Below are 17,643 nucleotides of genomic sequence, written 5' to 3'. Positions count from 1 at the left end.
GCCAGCGCTTCTGCTATGATGATGCCATTTCGCTTAAGTTTCCGGAAATCCACTTTTGACCTAGAGGTGATAGTCACATGAGTAAATATCTTTTAATACCCTGTGAAAATACACTTAACTCAACAATGTGTTGGACAGAAACACAGTTTTGTAATTTTGCTTAAGTACACCACCGCGGTGGATTTTAAATCAAACAATCAAGACGTGTTTGAAGTGCAGGCTTTCAACTTTGATTCAGAGGGTTTTACACGATAAAAATCTGCCTAGCTGAACTGTGAACAATGAGTTTTGCAGCATTTGGCTGAATCTAAGTAGAGAGTATAGCCCTGTACACTTCCAAATTCATCCTGCTGCTTACATGAGCAGTGACATCATCAATAAACAATAGTGACCCAGTCCCAACGTCTCCCACACGTGCCTATGCTATAACATTGACTCCACAATGTTTAACAGATGCTTCAGATTACGAGCTGTTTCTATCCATCTCTGCACTTCTCTCTTCCCATAATTCTGGGACAAGTTTGACTTTCATTCATCTGTCAAAAGACTTTTTTCCCACACAACTGGGTAGGCTCAGATGTTTCAGATGTTTTCTGACAAAGAGTAATCTGGCCTCCCTTTTCTTTATTATAACCAATGATTTTCACCCTCTGTACTTCCATCCCAAAGGCTTCTTTAGATTGTAGATTGATCCATGATCTATCTCCTCAAAAGGGTTCTTGACTTGGTTAGATATTGTGAAGTTGTCTTAACCATGGAAATAATTCTGTGATCATGTACTTTAGCTGCCTTTTTTGGTCTAACCAAACCACAGACCCACGCCTTTTTAAGAATATACTGTGCATTCTCTCTATGATAGTTAGTTCTGAATTTTTCAGCCTAATGATGGCCTCCCTCACCTCCACTGATATTGCTCTGAGTCTTATATTAAAAATTACAGTGAAACACTATAAAACAAATTGAACGCTTTGAGTCAAACTGAGATATTATATCTGCTTCATTAGTCATGAAAAGCAAGGGAACAGTCCTCAGCTGGCTATGAGACTGCTTGTCAGTGTATTGTCTAATTAATTTTGAGCCTCTGAAACTGAAGCACTGGATATATAAATAAATGTCTGTCGGTGTAAACCTTTTGTAAAAGCTGAAAAGCTGACTTTATTCACACATTACCGTAATTCTTTTACTTAAAATACACTATTGTGGTGTACAGGGACAAACAACCTGGGCCTCAATGCTTTCAAATACTACTAATAATAATATCCATAAACAAAACTTGCATGGTGTCTAGCATAGAGCCACGAAGTTCAGATTTAGGATCTTCCAGATGAGACAGAGTGAAGCCCAGGATCCTGCGTAGGCTGTAGCGCTCATGCTCCCAGGCTACAGTAGACTCCACAAGATTGATCTTTTTATGAACCAACCCCACCTTCACCCAGGGAAATCTGGAGGAAACCACCTGGAGGGCAATTAAATAAGATATTTGCACAAATGACTAAGACTGATGAGATCTGGTTGCTTTTCTTGCACGTGTAGAAACAGCTCCGCTGGTTACCTCCTCCAGTTGTTGGATGAAAGACTGCATTGGCGTGTCGGGTTTAGGAGGGCGGGAGACGTGCATGTACAGCTCATCGCCGTTGGCCAGTGTATCCAAGCACAGGACAAATGCCACATTGTCATGGAGAAGGCTGGACTCTGGATGGAAAATATTTAGCTTTAAAAACCTGACATTTTGTGTTTTAATTCAGATTAGCACATACAGCACACAGCCCACTCATGTTCAGTGAGTGGCAAAGCTGAAAACTCACCAGCGTGGTCCAAATTCTCTTCAATCCACCTCTTTGTTCCAAGGAAATTGTATTTTCCTCCTCCGGTCAAGGAGAACATTAAATTAAATCTAAAACACACACATACACACACAAAAAAAACAAAATTATTCAACAACTTAACTTATTAACTATAACTGACCTGCACTGGCTGTTAGTTTTCCTCAAGGGTATTTCCGATCACTATCAGTCACTCAAAGCAACATCATTAGAGCCATGCAATTACAAAAGCTTTCACAGCTGAGGTTACAATGAAAGCTAAGTTTGAAGATAGGTGTGGTCCCTGAGTAGTGAGTAACGAGGCCCTAATTTTCCTTTCCTGTTTTACTTTTCAGTGTATACTTCCTCCATACAGAATACAGTATCTTTATCCAGCAGCATATTATCTTGTTCAAAGACAGGCACAGCGGGAAAATTCATTGGAATTGCTGCGTGTTCATCTGCTTTGTAGAGACATTTATCAACTTTGCCTTTGCTTTGTAATCTTACAATGAATTGGAACTTACTGTGGTCTGGTTCTGGGACTACTGTAGAGTTTTTGGAAGAGACGGGCCAACTCAATTAGGATTGTGACACCACCGGCATTTGAGTCTGCTCCATAAGACAACCACTGTAAAATGCACACAAGCACATATCCATTTATGGTTCGAGCACAGTCTGATACTCTATCTGCTAAAATTTACACCTAATTTTAGAGGTGTTTTACGATTTGACTCACAGGGGCAAGCCCATAAGAGTCATAGTGGGCTGCGATGACGATAGTGGGTGCATCCTCTACTGCTCCTAGAAGAACTCCCTGAAATAAACATCCCCAGGCATATATCACAGAACCAAAGTGCATTTGCAAGCAGATTGAAAATTATTTAACTGATATTGGATGATCTAATCAATTTTATTCCTCTATGAGGAATTATTGGGTCCCAAACTCACCTCCAGTGTGATTATAGCATTGTCAGTGGTGGCCTTAATTGGGGCATTGTTGATCACTAAAATCTGAAAAGCTGTAGCCGTGACCATACTGCGGAGGACTGTCAACAAAAGAAGAAATGCACCAGAACCGTGAGTAATACCATAACTTTCTTTTTAGTTTTCCCTGGGCATTAGTCCAAACAACCACCATTAAGCATTTGCATGTATCTCGTTGTTGTATCACTTACCTCTGACAAAAATGGATGATGTCCGGGTGGCTGCAGCCTGTTTCACCTCCTCATACATGCAGAGCAGCTGTTCATCCTCAGGTGCCACATACACTGGCATGAGGGTCTCCTTAAGCAAGGTCTCGCTTTCACTCACCATAAATGACTGAGAGACAAAATGCTTTACTTAAACCAAAGGGCAGAGAAACAATTGTAATCTTGATTAAGAGTTTCTTAATATCTTCCTTATAATCCTGTTTTCTTCTGATTTCCTTAGTAATTGAATGATGTGTCTATAACAGAATGAATGCTTTTAAGTATTATAATTTATTACCTCTACTGCATTGTGAGGGATACTGGAGATATTTTGGGGCAGCAGGATCAGGATGGCAGCTGCATTTTGTCGTTGGGCCTCGGAGTATTTTTCTGTAGTGAAGTCTTCCACCTTCATTATCACACAGCGGCGGGTTAGCGACGGCTCTTCTGCTGAGCGTGCCTCCGCAACAACAATGGCTCCACGACAGCCTCGGCGGACGAGACAAGAGAAGGCAAATGATACATAAATACCAACTTGGGCAACATAGAAACTCTACTTTAAACGCAGCTTCCTCTTCCTGTTTTTTTACACAGAAAAAAAGCCTTTAGCAAACCAATCTGTTTCCAGTGGCAGTGACCACAAGCTCTCAGTGGTCAAGAAATATTAGTTCCCTCAGTCAGCTGTAATTTTTAGATTAAAAAAAAATCCTGTTGGAAGACCTTGCCTCGGCTTTCCAGCTAATCTGCACATTTTAAAAAAAATACACTGAAAATGGTTTCCTTAGAATTTGAAACATAATTTATGCTCAGAATAGGTTCTATATAATTATCCAGTTTTTCCTATATTCCTATAAAATGCTCTAAAATTGGTTACCAGATTTGTAGTAGTTTCATGAGCACCCAGGTTAAACTATAATTTGAGTTTAGCACAGACAAACTCTCTTCCTGGAACATACTGATTTCAAAATATCCTTTCAGCACCAAAGCTTGAATATGCATCATATGGCACATTTAAGGTCAAACAAAAAACAAGCAAGACTTTAAATTTAGAAGCAATTTTATGCTACAGATTTGTCATTTTTCTTTTTTTATAATATATAGGTGTGTCTGAACTTACCATACTTATGCTGTCCCAGGTTGTACTGTTGCATCCTATAGGCAGTGAACTCATAGGACGACACGGCAGGGAGAGCGGAGCCATGCAGAGACTGCACGCAAAGCAGCAGTGCAATGGCAGCTGTGCTCTGCAACATGATGTGGCATCCAGTTGTGATCTCAGGCTAGGGAGGATGGTTAATGTTAGACTTCATAAGAGACCAGACTTCCTTCAGTGGTGTACAAAAGTCTGGAGCCACCCTTCATTTATTGCTTCCACAAAGCCAGACGTTCTTGGAATTTTGATTTAAAGTGGTCTTTAGCAATAATTCTTCATGCTTTCTGAAGATCTTTAGACAGTGGCTTGTTTTTACTTATACTGAAACCAGTCCTTGTACCTGATTATTTTAAGAGCTAAGCCACTTAACACTAACATACAAATTGAACAAGTGGAGGAAAAGTGGAAGGCCTAAAAACTATCTAGAGCAGATGAACAATATTTGGAAGTCATGTTCTTAAGAGATAAGATAATAATAATAATAATAATAATAATAATGGATTGGATTTATATAGCGCTTTTCAAGGCACCCAAAGCGCTTTACAATTCCATTATTCATTCACTCTCACATTCACACACACAAGATCCACTAAATCCACCTGACACAGAACTCAAGAGACGCATCAGTTGGCCTTCAGTTGGCCTACTGTTCACTGAATCCTCAACAGTGGAAGGATGGGTGTCAAGAAGCAATTTAGAATCCAGGGATGGGGAGAAAAGGCTGAGGTGTGCCAAATTATACAAGAACTGTGAGCAAAATCAGTGGCAATTGTAAATTTTTGGTTCAAATCATCATTAATATGTACAGATTTCTACCTGTAAGAGGTACAACAAGCCTACAGCTTAAATGGTGGAGGCTCTGTCATGCTTTCGGGCTCTTGTCAAAACTGATGGAATTATCAGTGCCGAAAAGTTCCATCAGATTTTGATCCACCATGCAATACCATTTGAAAAGCATTATGAGAATGATTCCAAACATACTCCCAATGCAGTAAAAGCATACCTGGAAAGAAAAACACAAAATGGCTCACTATTAATCATGGATTGGTTTCCCCAGAGCTTTGACCTCAATATTAACAATATCCAAAAAGAGCTTTGATTGCACTTCTAGAGGCCTGGAGAACTATTCCTGAAGATAACTCAAAGAAATGACAAGAAAACTTGCCTAAGAGAATTCAGGCTGTATTGAAGAATAAAGGTGGTCATACCAAATATTAACTTTCAAGCTGGTTAGAATTGTATAAACTGTTTTTGCCTTTTAAACTGTATTTCCATTTATGTTTCCACATGTTAGATATAAAGAAATGAGGGGTGACTCAAGACATTTGCACATTATATCTATTATAATATTTTGTGTTTAAATAAAGTCTTTGATAGGGCCAACAGTGTAAGGCAGAACAGATAAGGGGACAGTAATCACCCTATTCACCACAGGTTTTACAAATACCATACAAGTTTCTAGATGGATGAAAATGAGGTATTCATCATCACCTACTAACCAGTATATGAATCTTAACCAGGAATTCCTTCGATAAGGAGCCCTTCTCTGTTCACAGTGACATTTCCGAACACAAAGTCAGTCACTAACAGAAAATGTTCCTTACCTGTCCTCCTGCAGTCTTTTCTCATGAGGCTTTCTTTCTTCCTTCCTCCACTTCGGTGTTACTCCTTCCACATGGACACATGCTACCGTTAACTCCTGGGATTCAAGGCATCTAGGTAAGCCACCATTCACCATCTGCTCCAGAGGGATCAACTCAAAGCTAATCACAAATGCCCAACCCCCCGCACTCACTACTCCATCAATCTTTGTTCCCTCCCTCCCCACCTTGCCCACCTTGGACATAATGTCATATACTTCAGTAGGCAATCACCCATTACCAGCAGAGTCTCTGCAGGGAAGGCAAGGAAACTCTTCCAGCCAGTAGCTGTTTGTTTCATCTCCTGCAGGGAAAACTACCAGAGTCTAAAGAAGTTAAAGAATATAACTGGATATTACAGAGTCACACGGCACCATCAAAGTTGAGATATCTAATATTTATTTTTATTTTTTTCGATATGTTGTACTATACACAGAACTTTAACACTATTAAAATCTAAATGGAACCTGTTCACAATCATCATAACAACAAATAAAAAGCTTCAGTCTGTGTATGAATTATTTCCCACATGTGAAAGTAAACAAAAAACACACAACTGCAAATAAATAGCATCAATTACAAGAAATTACCCTAAACTCAAGTCAGTGAAGAAGTCAGCTACACCTTAATTTATACATCAGCCACAAGTATTGCAATCGGTAGAAGATAATTGTGATGACTTGTGTGAAAATCCATTAGGATGATGTTAATGGTGGAAAAAAAAAAAAAATACAGCTCCACAGTCACACGCAATCACTTCCTCATCATATATGCTAACTGTGCATCCACCTACTAGCTACACTGGTGACATTTTAAATTACCTACTGTGCTGTTGATGGACTTTTCTACTTTTTGCACATGATTTTATTGTCTAAACACATGGCACCTTTTTGCAAAATGTAAACTATTTTTAGTGTGCACTTTTCTAAATCAAATGCTGCAGGAACACTGAGGTTCTATCAGGGACAAAAGGGAAATAAGCAATATTTTCTGAATTGTTACTTCAGATAAATAGTTTTTTAGTTATCTCTATCCAATCAACTTTTAGTTGTTTTATGCTATAAATACGGTACTACTTCCTTATATATAGTACAGTGCAAAGGTTCATCTCTTGATGACCACCACTACCATGTACTTAAACGTAAACAACAAAAAGCAAAAGCAAGATCACAAAGCAAGAGTCCTTTAGGAGGTAAACATTACACACTGTATCTCCAATCGCATCAATCTTTTAGATCTTGATTGTTACTGGTGCTTTTTGTAGTCTTTCATTATCATAACAGAAAAACATAAAAGAAATCAACACATTATCAGCTTTGACAGAACCCCCAGAAACACAGCCGCACATCTAACAAGAGACTCAAAATGAGGCTCTGCACCGTAGATGCGCAGTATTTGTAACTCCTTGAATATTCGTCAGTACTTCTTGTTACTATACACTGCAATTGAATGTAAAGTGCACACAGACTCACATGTACGCTATCAGCTACGTTTCATTCAAGCTGTAGAGCTCATCGATTTTGAAATTATTTTAAAGAGATGGTGTCTCTGAATGCTTCATGATCATGAACAGTGGTACACTTCTAAAAGCTCATTACTTTAATTTTTCTGAAGCAGCTGGCGCGACCTTACATGATCATTTCTTTTGGAGTCGATTCACGTTCAAGTGACTTTTACCATCAACCAAAAAATAAATGTTGTCTGCAGAGTTCTGCCAATCTTCAGAGTAATAAAATCATTAAAAAGAAAAAAGGAAAACAAAGAATGCTCTTTCAGTACATTTAAACAACAAATAATAATAATGGATTGCATTTATATAGCGCTTTTCAGGGCCCTCAAAGCGCTGTACAATTCTACTATTCATTCACTCTCACATTCACTCGCTGGTGGAGGCAAGCTACAGTTGTAGCCACAGCTGCCCTGGGGCAGACTGACAGAGGCGAGGCTGCCATATCGCGCCATCGGTCCCTCTGGCCATCACCAGCAGGCGGTAGGTGAAGTGTCTTCCCCAAGGACACAACGACCGAGACTGTCCGAGCCGGGGCTCGAACCGGCAACCTTCCGGTTACATGACGAACTGCCAACTCTTTGAGCCACGATCGCCCCACAAATAAACAGTTTCTATAGAACCTGAAAATAGTGAATGGCATAAAGCACTGTCAACATATGCTACATGTACAGATCCTGTCCCCACATCAATGAGTTCTATTGTTACTCAAGTAATATGCACTCATTTCATACTTTACAAAAAAACGTAAAAATGAAAAGGGATGGCATGTTAATGTTCCTATCTAAAAAAAAAGAAGAAGAATGACGGGAAAATAGAGGAAAAATATAAGATTAAAAAAAGAAAATCAGCATCCAAGCATTATGAGATCACTTCAACATGCTTCAGAACCCTGTATGTGTGACCAACACTACATCCCTACCAATGTATTTCCCATTTCCAAGCCCTTTTCTTTCTACTACTTTCCTAAGTTTATGTGAACCGTCACCTAGGGAGGCTAATGCAGACAAACACACTTTAAGTACACATTTACTCGCTGAGCTGACACTATACGGTTTCACTAGATTTACTGATATTACAGTATGTGAACCTAAATGAGATTAACTATGTTTCTGAAAGCACATTAATGTCTCCTCAGCACAAGGATGTGCTAAGGGCTCAATAAAAACGGATAAATTATCTGCACAGGCTGGTCATCTGGGCACAGTGTTAACAGGCAACATGCATTTTTCTGCTTCTTTTTTTTAAACTAAATATAAAACAACGGCCCAGTACAATCTTTGTGTTAAAGATAAACATGTAAAAGAAAAAATAAATAAAAAGAAAGGAATCTGGATTACTACTTTATTATAGCATTAGTGTTTTATCGGCAGCTGGATGATTTAGCACGGTGTTCCTGGGCTTAATCGCACACATCATGTTTGACACATATATACACAGGAAGACAAAGCAGACTGGCTGAAAGAAAAGAAAAAGAAAAACAATGGCCACTACAAAGCTTCCGATCTCTTCTTGTCCTTTGTGTACATCAGTAGAAGAAGTCATCTGCTTGGATGGGCGGATGACGCGGTAATAACAACCTGTCACCATCACACGTATTTGGTTGAGCTCCTGTCATTTTACAGTTTTTTTTCTTCACCAGCGTTGCACCATCGCGGTCTGTTTAAGCCAGAAAATCCACAAGCATGAGATGGAAGTTCAAACAAAGTCGTGTGTTTCTCTTAGAGGTAATGTTTCTGCCATCAGTCGAGTCCCTTTTGAACCAACAATGCAGAAGTAAGATGCACAGATCCTACCATAGGAGGAACATGCACAGATACTGTACATATTCAATTTTCGCATTTATAAACCCTTGGTTGTTGTTTTTTTTCCCCTTTGTGCCTTTGCCAGCCTTTAATTTTTCTTCCTCTGTTGCCACTCTGGTCAGTTGTTGGCCTCAGTACAGGTGGCATGGAGGAGACTGTGTAGGTGGGGTTAGTGCTACTGGATTTGACAGGCTGTGGAGGGAGCAGCCTGGCAGCACATACAAGTGGGGTTGACTGCTTTAGGAGGGATCAGATCCAGATCCTCATCATCAGGAATCTCATCAAGTCGGTAACCGTCCTTCAGGAGCTGGATGTTCAGGTCCTGGTTGATCTGCTGTGAAACCCGAAGAAACAAGTATCAGGCATCAACTTTCTATGCTGATTCTAGAAATATATAGCATAGATCAATAGAGAGAAAATAAATCTTTGTAGTCTAAATTAATAAAAAGACACAGAAAGCAGAAATATAGCAGAGTACAGAGAACTTACTAATGTAATGGCTTGAGTCAAGAACCCCAAAAATATAAATAATTTATATATTTATTCTACTCTAAGTGGAAGAAATGAAAAGGAACAAATCTATCCGGATGACAATTATGGAGAAGTCATTACAGGTGAGTGTGAGTGAAAGATCGAAGACGCCAGTGTACACTTGAATGGACGCACATACGCACAGACATCTGGTGTGACAAAGGAAGTGTGTGATCACATGGCGGTTTTCGTGATTTCACCACACGATGCTGTGAAACAATATAATATGTGTATAAATACCTGGTCCCTCAGACATCTCACCTCGGCTGAGGAATATCCTGATGAGGAGTATCTGGACATGTCAAAGTCATCGTCACTGCAAGACACGACATCAGTGGTTAGACATTAAAAATGGGGTGGGGGTGGGGGGCGTCTATGTAACAGTAAGTTGTAGTGATAATGAAATAGTGGGAATTGAAGCCGGTCGCAGCGGTTGCAGTAACAAAACAAAACTCAGTCTACTGATTCATGACTGCCCGTATCACATTTACAGCCTCTATTGGGGTTATTTATTCTCCAGATAAAGATATTTAAATTTTAAGACTTGCAAACCTCCACAGTTCCACTAGAAACTCAGAAGCTATTATCCAACACAATGCATGCAGTTTACACTACCTGAGCAGCACATTTCTTTTTGAAAAGGGATTATATTAATTAAAGCTGTTATATTCATCTTTCAAAGTAAATCTGAATGTAACCTTTGAAGGGAAACACAAAGTGGTGAAATTTCCAAACTACTGGACCTCACAGAAACATTTTTTCCTAGTTTCATGTTAAACACTCTTAGTTAAGACAAAGCTGTCGTAAATCGCTTATTACAGCCTGATGAATGTCACTCATGCACGATGAGATATGCACTCATGAGATCTGATCATTAGCATAACCAACGCCTCCATAACTACTCTATATTTAGCAGAGTCAGTGGAGGCTTTAGAGGACCAGAAACTATTAAAAATGTGTGTTTGATCAGGGCTGCAGTGAGAAAAAGGAACTAAAAGTGTTAATTAGAATGCGATACAACATCTTTGGTAAGTGGTCCGTGACTAACATGAAATTTATCAAATGACGGAGATAAGAAATAACAGAATATTATAGCCTGCATTAGGTTGTGTTAAAGTGTTGAGTGATGCTGGACAAACAACAGCAGAACGACTGTGAGGCATTTGGCTGAGAGACTTTTAGGAAAAATGACTGTATCATGTATGTGGCAATGAAAAAATATGGAATTAAAAATAGTAAATTAAATTTTCTTTCATTTCTGTATCATATTTAAGCTCAAAATGTATTCAGACAAAGGTTTTGTCTATTTTTGTCCTGTTGCCTTCGTAGAGAAAGATGATATAGAGATATAGAGAGAGTAAAACAGGGAGACATTGAGTGAAGGACGTGTACATGAATCTAAAATGTGAACAATGAACAAATGGGCATCCCGCGAGGCTATGAGTCAGAGAAAGCTTGTCAGACAGAGTATATGATGCAATACATGATGTAAGCTTTGTTGGCTATCAGAGAGCTCGTTTTACAAGAGCGGGTTTGCCACATGTAGCAACACAAGGGGGTGCGAAGGGTGGGACTCATCTGTGTCAAATACTGTCCTGCTGGCACAGGGTGGATGTGAGCGCTCTCTTTGAGCTGCTTTTGCCTGTCCAAATCCTCACCCCGCTATCCTCTAATCCGGAGCCCTGGGAGAGGCTTTGCCCCTTTTTAGGATACCGGCTGTTAGGGACTCTCTCAAGTTACTCTTTGGATTAATATGCCGACGTGACAGAGAAAAGCCTACAAAAAATACAAGTTCTACAAGGCAGTTTGTCTTTTTAGCTCATCTGCACTCTTCCTAAAAATCTGTCTGTAAAAAAAAAAAAGATTTTAATTAAGTCGACGTGACAACACGTACGGTACCTACCTGTCTGTGTCCAGCGCTACCAGAGGCTTCTCATCTGGGCTCTGGTCTAAGGAGGAGTAGCCTTTGTTTGGCACCACCAGCCTTCAAAAGAGAATGGAGAAGAGCACACTTCTATATTAGAAGTAAACTTAAAAAAAGCAATCAGCACATGTCCTTCACATTTGTGAAGAAATCTAACACAACATTACCTGCAATACCTGCAAATGTAAAAGTCATAGAATCAAATAACAGCATTTGATATTTGTGATATGTATGCCATTCATCCATCATCCATGCCATTCATTTCCCCCTAAAATGAGGCTAATCTGTAGCTTTCCAACTGCAGGCAGTGCCAGATTATCTTTCTGCCTGAGAGAATGTGGGTTCAGATCAGTGGGTAGCCTTTCTTATAGTTCCACTAATCCACCAGGGAGTGGGATTAAACAGATGCGACAGTAATACTGCGGGTTGCACTTGTTTCACTCACAATGTTTTAACACTTGTATCAGCCTTCCCACTCACAAACCACCAAATTTGCCTTTGCTAAAAAGCCCTATTGCATTCTGCTATAGCATTAAGGAGTCTGATGGCATCCCAAGCAGCCCTGCAGCAAATAAAGCCTTTTCAGAGGACGCACAGTCCTCATGTTTTGCATTTCAGGCGCTTTGAGCTTCAGACCTGAATGGGGAACTGAAGATAGATATAAATGCTAATGAGCGCAAAGTGTAACATTTGTGGCTGAGCGGGTCAGAATAACAGAGAAACAAACAGGCAGTGGAAGCCGCTACCTTGTCCTGGCATTCTTCTTGGGTTGTTGATTGACAGGACTTCCCACGGTGCCATTCTTCACCGATCCCTTCCTGGCAAGGTCCCTCTGTTTCTCTGGGCAACCACAGGATGTGAGGTCATCAGTAAATGCACCAATTAAGCTAAAAACACTGGCATTGTTCCTTGACTGTTTTTTTTTTTTTAATCGAGTTTCCTGTTTTCATGTCAAAATTGCTTTATCCAAATGCAGCCTATATAATACAGTATGCCACAGTGTAGTGAACCAAGGCTACTGTGCGGTGCAAGGTCATTTTAATATGGCATCTATTAGGACTGTCCCATATGAGCCAAGTTTTGATTGGTTGTTTAGCCACACAAAAAAAAAAAACAATAAAACATCAAGGTCAACAAGAAGAAGTGGCAACACACACAGCATCCGTTAGACAGCTGGTCTCTGTAGTTATTAGACAGTAAGAAAGACTGAAAATAATAAGGAAAATAATTTCATTGACATCCAGTATAGATAAGAAATATCACATGGTGCTCGATGTTTATGGCCTCATGTTGACTTTGGATGACACAGCAAAGCAAACCTGCATACTGTGGTATCCCACAGCAAAGGTAATTGATTTCTAAATGATAAACATGAAGACATGTCATGCATTGATTTGCGGTGTGTTGACTACAATACCTATTTGGACCTGCAGCGGCGAGGGCTTGTAGTTCATGGCCACACTTTCTCCCTTAGTGTCAGGCTCTGCCTCTGAGGTGGAAGATGCTGCGGGGTCCTAGAGAAAAAGAAAGATGTGTTAGGTTGTGTTTCTTTATTTACGACTGGCATTTAACTCTTTACTGTAGAGGTATGTGAGACTGAACAAAGTCCAGTCAACTCACTCAGACGAGAGTGATTGTCTGATTTATTACTAACCAACAAAGCTGGCAAATCAGCCTGCTTTAGAACCTACTCGGGTAAAGCACCCTGGAAAGTTTCCTGCAGCCTTCTATCGCTGCTTGGATTGCAGCATCAATAGGCTTGAGTGTTCGGCCTATGTTAGCAGCTCTCTCTTTCATGTGTGAGCAAGTGGTGATTGCATGGGGAGTTGGCTGTGGGAGAACAGAGGGGGTTGCTGTTGAAGCCACGCTTTCGCCAGATTGAGAGAGGGGAGCTAGGCTGCACTTGGCCTCCTCTCCTCACAGAGCTGCACATTATGTTGATCCCACAGGCCTCCCCTTGTTGCGCTGTGTGGGACTCGGCGGGCCACATGAACGAAGGCTACCAGGCATTTGGTTTTCGATAACTTTGAATACTCTCCAGAGAAACGGGTGCTATATTTAAAAAAGGCTTTAAGTAAGTAAATATCTGGAGCTGAAATTTGACACTTTAAGTTAAAAAATTCATACCAGTGGTGCATCTGAAATAGCGTATGCTCCCTGTCTGAATATGCTATGACAATTTAAAATGAATAAGTAGTGGTGGATGGCTAAAACACTTACAGTACTATACCAGTTCAGGTCAATTCTAAAAGACAAATAGAGCTGATCTGTAATCATTTAGCAGAGACAGTAAATAGATTACTGTTCTTCTCGGAGAGGACATGATGCTGCGTTTTGCAATTGTAAAGAATGCAAACCAGAACCGCACCAAAATGTAATGGGTTAATATTTTTAGAATTGCTCAATAATAAAAGAGATGCTTTGCAGTTACATATCAGGCTGTTTATGGGTGAAAAAAGCTGAGTAAGCAGACAGTGCTGGCAATTATGTAACATTAGATAAGATAAACCTATTCTGCCTCATTTTAGGAGCACAGTATTCATCTACAAATTATATACAGCGAACAGTTTTGCATTTACAGTAAACACGTCTGCATTTTATTTATATATTATGCACTCTGTGCCAGTTGGACATGTAGAGCTCCAAGGACAGTAGAGCAAAGTCGATGATCTTCTGTGCTGTGTTGACGACTCTCTGGATTGCTGTCTTTTCCTGAGCAGTGCAGCTGGCAAACCTCACTGGGATGTAGCATGCCAGTGCACTTTCAATAGAGCATCTACAGAAAGACAAACAGCAGCTCTGTCCTCTGACAAGTTACAATTATGACCTCAAGAAAAAGATAAGCTAAAGGATAAAAAGCTATTTTCAACAAGTGACCCATAGCAGGTAGCTCTGCATGTTTGATTGAGGAGTTTTTACACTGGATACCCTTCCTGACACAACTCCAAAGGGGATTTGTGTCTCCTCCCAGGATCAAACCAGGGATCTTTCACATATTAGACAAATGTGAAACAAGTGCAGCCCAATGTGCTATGGAGCCACCCGCAATGCATGTTAGATCCAAATTCCAAACAACTGTAAAACAGAGCAGTTTGTGTGTGCATTTTCAGCAGCGCAACCATTAAAACCAAAAAAAAAAAAAAAATCATGAAAACTGCAATAGTGGATACGATACACACATTAAAGGAGGTTGTGAAATCACAGCACACAGATGAGGTATTCCCACCATAACAAGCACAAATATCTTCTGTTCTGTGACAGGCCCGTCCCTTAGAACCTCAGGCTTACCCACCGGATTTTTACTTTGCTTCTTCGTGCTTTCCTTCCACTACAGAAAGATGCTGTGATGTTGTACGGTCACACCGCCTGTCAAATAAATCCTTTTGAAATTTTTCAGCAGAGCCTGCCAGTGAATAATGAATAGGATTCGGTATTAAGCTGTTTGTGACAGAAATCCCTGCCACTTCTTAAAAAATAGGACAGCACAATTACAGACGGCAAGTAGCAGGTACCCACGATAAGCAAGTTAAAACAGGCCCTGGAATATGACAACCCAGAACACCTTGTATTAGGTAGAAAGTTGGCCCAAAGAATTGAATTTAACATTTCCAAACCCAAATGATAATCAAGCCATTGTGGAGGATATTAGGTGGCAATGAGATGCAATGAGATGAGATTAAATTGAACTAGACCTTATAAAACATGCATTAAGAGCATAGATATTCCCCAAAGACCCTGTATTGACTGCTGACAACTACTGATGAAAGATTAAAGGATGATCTATGACACTATATTTATTTATATGTATGACAATAAAACACGGGCCATCGGCCTGACCTTCATCATGCATTCGCATACACATTCATTCACTCTGTCGTCCTGCTTGCAACCTCTTTTCTACCTGTGATGATGAAGTGCCACAAGGTTGCTGACACGGCATAAGCACCAAGCGATTGCTAGGATTATGCATCATGGCCATCCACTAGCCAATAGCAGCTAAGACTGATACATCAGGTGGCCTTTAAAACAACTGAATGCTTTCCTTATGCAAGGCAGTGATGACTATATTGCTGTCTCAGTGCGTTGCAGGGAAATCTTCCATAAATAGATGTAGCCTACAGTAATCACTGTCAGATGTTCTTGTGCTGAAGAGCATAAAAGGGAAGTTCTCAGGGAAGTTGCTTTTTTTTCCCACTGAAAGAAAAAATATCATATAGAAAAGGAATTAAACGGCTCAAAATTGAGTATTAATCTGATTTATTTGTGTGAAACAGAGTCCTGACAAAGAGGCAGGTGCCATGAGCATTCAAGCATCCCATTCACAATGAAGTTATTAGCATTAAAATGCACGGCCATATGTGGCTCAGTGGCTGAGATCGTGAGCTGAACTATAAAATAATATTTTTAAACCCACATCGCCTTTTACAGTTGAAAGATGAAAAGGAATACACAATGTGATTTCAAGACTTTTAGGGCACGTGCTGACCAATGCCACTGTATGCACAGCCTAAGCAGGGCCATCTCTGATTCAGCTTCACAAGGAAACCTCTCTGGATCAAACACGAGTGCAGACGGATCTGATCTTAACACAGCAAGGTGATCGCTGCTGCACAAAGCAAACGAGACTTTGTGAGGGAAGCCTGTTCTTGTGTGATTTCCTCAGGGGTAGTAAGGCTGGAAAAGCACGGGTATAATGTGAACAGTATGACTTGGAGCACTGCTTTTGCCTAACCCCCTGAGGCAAACGCTTAAAAAGAAAAAAAAAAAAAGAAAAAAAGGGCAGCTGTTTGAGGCTGCTTTGTTTCACATGTGAAGAAGAAGGCTTCTGTGTTAGTAATATCTGGCAGTGATGTACTGTTGATATAAAAGCACTTAAAAATGAACGCAAAACTGAACGCAGGGAATGAGGCCAGTTGTTCAATTTGTCAATAGTGACCACGACTTATTTCAAATCTAGAGAGAGAAAAACATTATAAGCAGAAGGAAACGGTAATGACGTGAGTTGCTGGTACTGAAGTAAATCCATTTCAATTTTTCTGACAGGTCTCGAAACTTGTCAGTGGGTAAAATATGCAGGGACTATCCTCTTACTTTGGGCCTGCTCGAGCCAACTATTACCACACTTCAGTCCGCAGTATGGGTATGGATTCACGCGATCATTTGGACTCACCCATCCCGACCCAAATAAGACGTCACCAAATGACGAAATGTGAAAACAGTGAGCTGTGTCAGCTATTGATGTAAACAAGCGCATACTGACGTGAATTTGAAAGAATCACGATTTCTGCAAAGTGCGCAGTTTAATTGCTATGAGAAAAAAAAGTAACGGCTTGTTCATCTATCAGTTATTACATGCAATGCTAATATATTTATCGTACCGAGAAACCAACAGACGCGTTCCTTTCCTTTCCATCTATAGATGGTCGATTTACACCCATCCCACAGAGCCAGCTTGTCCCAGAGCTCCAAATTTTTATCGGCTAGCTCAGAGGCAGATTACATGACACGGCTATCACTATAAAACCACACAGGCGACACTAAAACTTACCCTTTTGCCTACATTATAAACTGATTTGCATGAGATTTGTATTTTGTTTTTTGGGTGGGGGGATTTGTCTTTCGTCTCTTACCAGAGGCTGTGTCTCTCCGTTAACTGGAGGCACTTGGAACCTGTCGATTTCTTCCATCATTTTGCCAAAGCGTCGCAGAAAACGATGCAGGGGTTTAAGCTGTACGTCGAATGTACTCGAACTATGCCAGGTTTATGGTGGTCGGCAGTCGGCATCCTTCGTTAATCAGCATGATAGCTGCTCGTTTTCTTCCATCCTGACAGAGGTGACTCGACAGCAAAACAGCAGTACCGCCCCACTTCCGGGTCTATAAATTATTCAGGCAAAAACCGTCCAATCAGAGATGAGATCCCCACTGGAAATGCGCCGTGAACCAAATTCGTTTTTTCAGTTAGAATTGAAAAAACTGGGGGAAAAAACGTCAGTTTTTGTGTTTTTTTTTTTTGTTTTGGGGGGATTTTGGAGGGGGAAGGGGGTTTGTTTGATTTTTTTTTTAAATTTAATATAAAAATACACTT

At 40.2% G+C, this 17,643-nt stretch overlaps 2 protein-coding genes across 3 annotated transcripts; both read right to left on the bottom strand.

The window, feature by feature from the left end:
* zgc:109965 (uncharacterized protein LOC619266 homolog) lies at positions 1-5,960 on the bottom strand. The gene is made up of 10 exons (XM_040029094.1): positions 5,753-5,960; positions 4,113-4,275; positions 3,294-3,484; positions 2,981-3,125; positions 2,754-2,851; positions 2,542-2,619; positions 2,330-2,433; positions 1,806-1,894; positions 1,553-1,692; positions 1-1,456 (listed from the first exon to the last, which is right to left on the bottom strand). The coding sequence occupies exons 2-10, from the start codon at positions 4,246-4,248 to the stop codon at positions 1,238-1,240; spliced, it is 1,200 nt and encodes a 399-aa protein (XP_039885028.1). The 5' UTR covers positions 4,249-4,275; positions 5,753-5,960; the 3' UTR covers positions 1-1,237.
* A 3,206-nt stretch (positions 5,961-9,166) lies between these two features.
* fam219aa (family with sequence similarity 219 member Aa) lies at positions 9,167-17,493 on the bottom strand. 2 transcript variants are annotated; one of them, XM_040029089.1, is made up of 6 exons: positions 17,186-17,493; positions 12,973-13,069; positions 12,302-12,395; positions 11,535-11,615; positions 9,872-9,947; positions 9,167-9,434 (listed from the first exon to the last, which is right to left on the bottom strand). In XM_040029089.1, exons 1-6 carry the CDS (start codon positions 17,243-17,245, stop codon positions 9,276-9,278), a joined length of 567 nt encoding a protein of 188 aa, XP_039885023.1. In that variant the 5' UTR covers positions 17,246-17,493; the 3' UTR covers positions 9,167-9,275. The 2 variants fall into 2 exon arrangements, with proteins under 2 accessions (XP_039885023.1, XP_039885024.1); XM_040029090.1 differs by having other exon boundaries at positions 9,893-9,947; positions 17,186-17,487.
* Between the last annotated feature and the right edge of the window lie 150 nt (positions 17,494-17,643).

Source organism: Simochromis diagramma, unplaced genomic scaffold (genome assembly GCF_900408965.1).
Source record: "Simochromis diagramma unplaced genomic scaffold, fSimDia1.1 OVJJ01000483.1, whole genome shotgun sequence".
Classification (NCBI taxonomy): domain Eukaryota; kingdom Metazoa; phylum Chordata; class Actinopteri; order Cichliformes; family Cichlidae; genus Simochromis; species Simochromis diagramma.
Note: the sequence above shows the minus strand (reverse complement) of the source record. Positions and strands in the feature narration are given on the sequence as shown.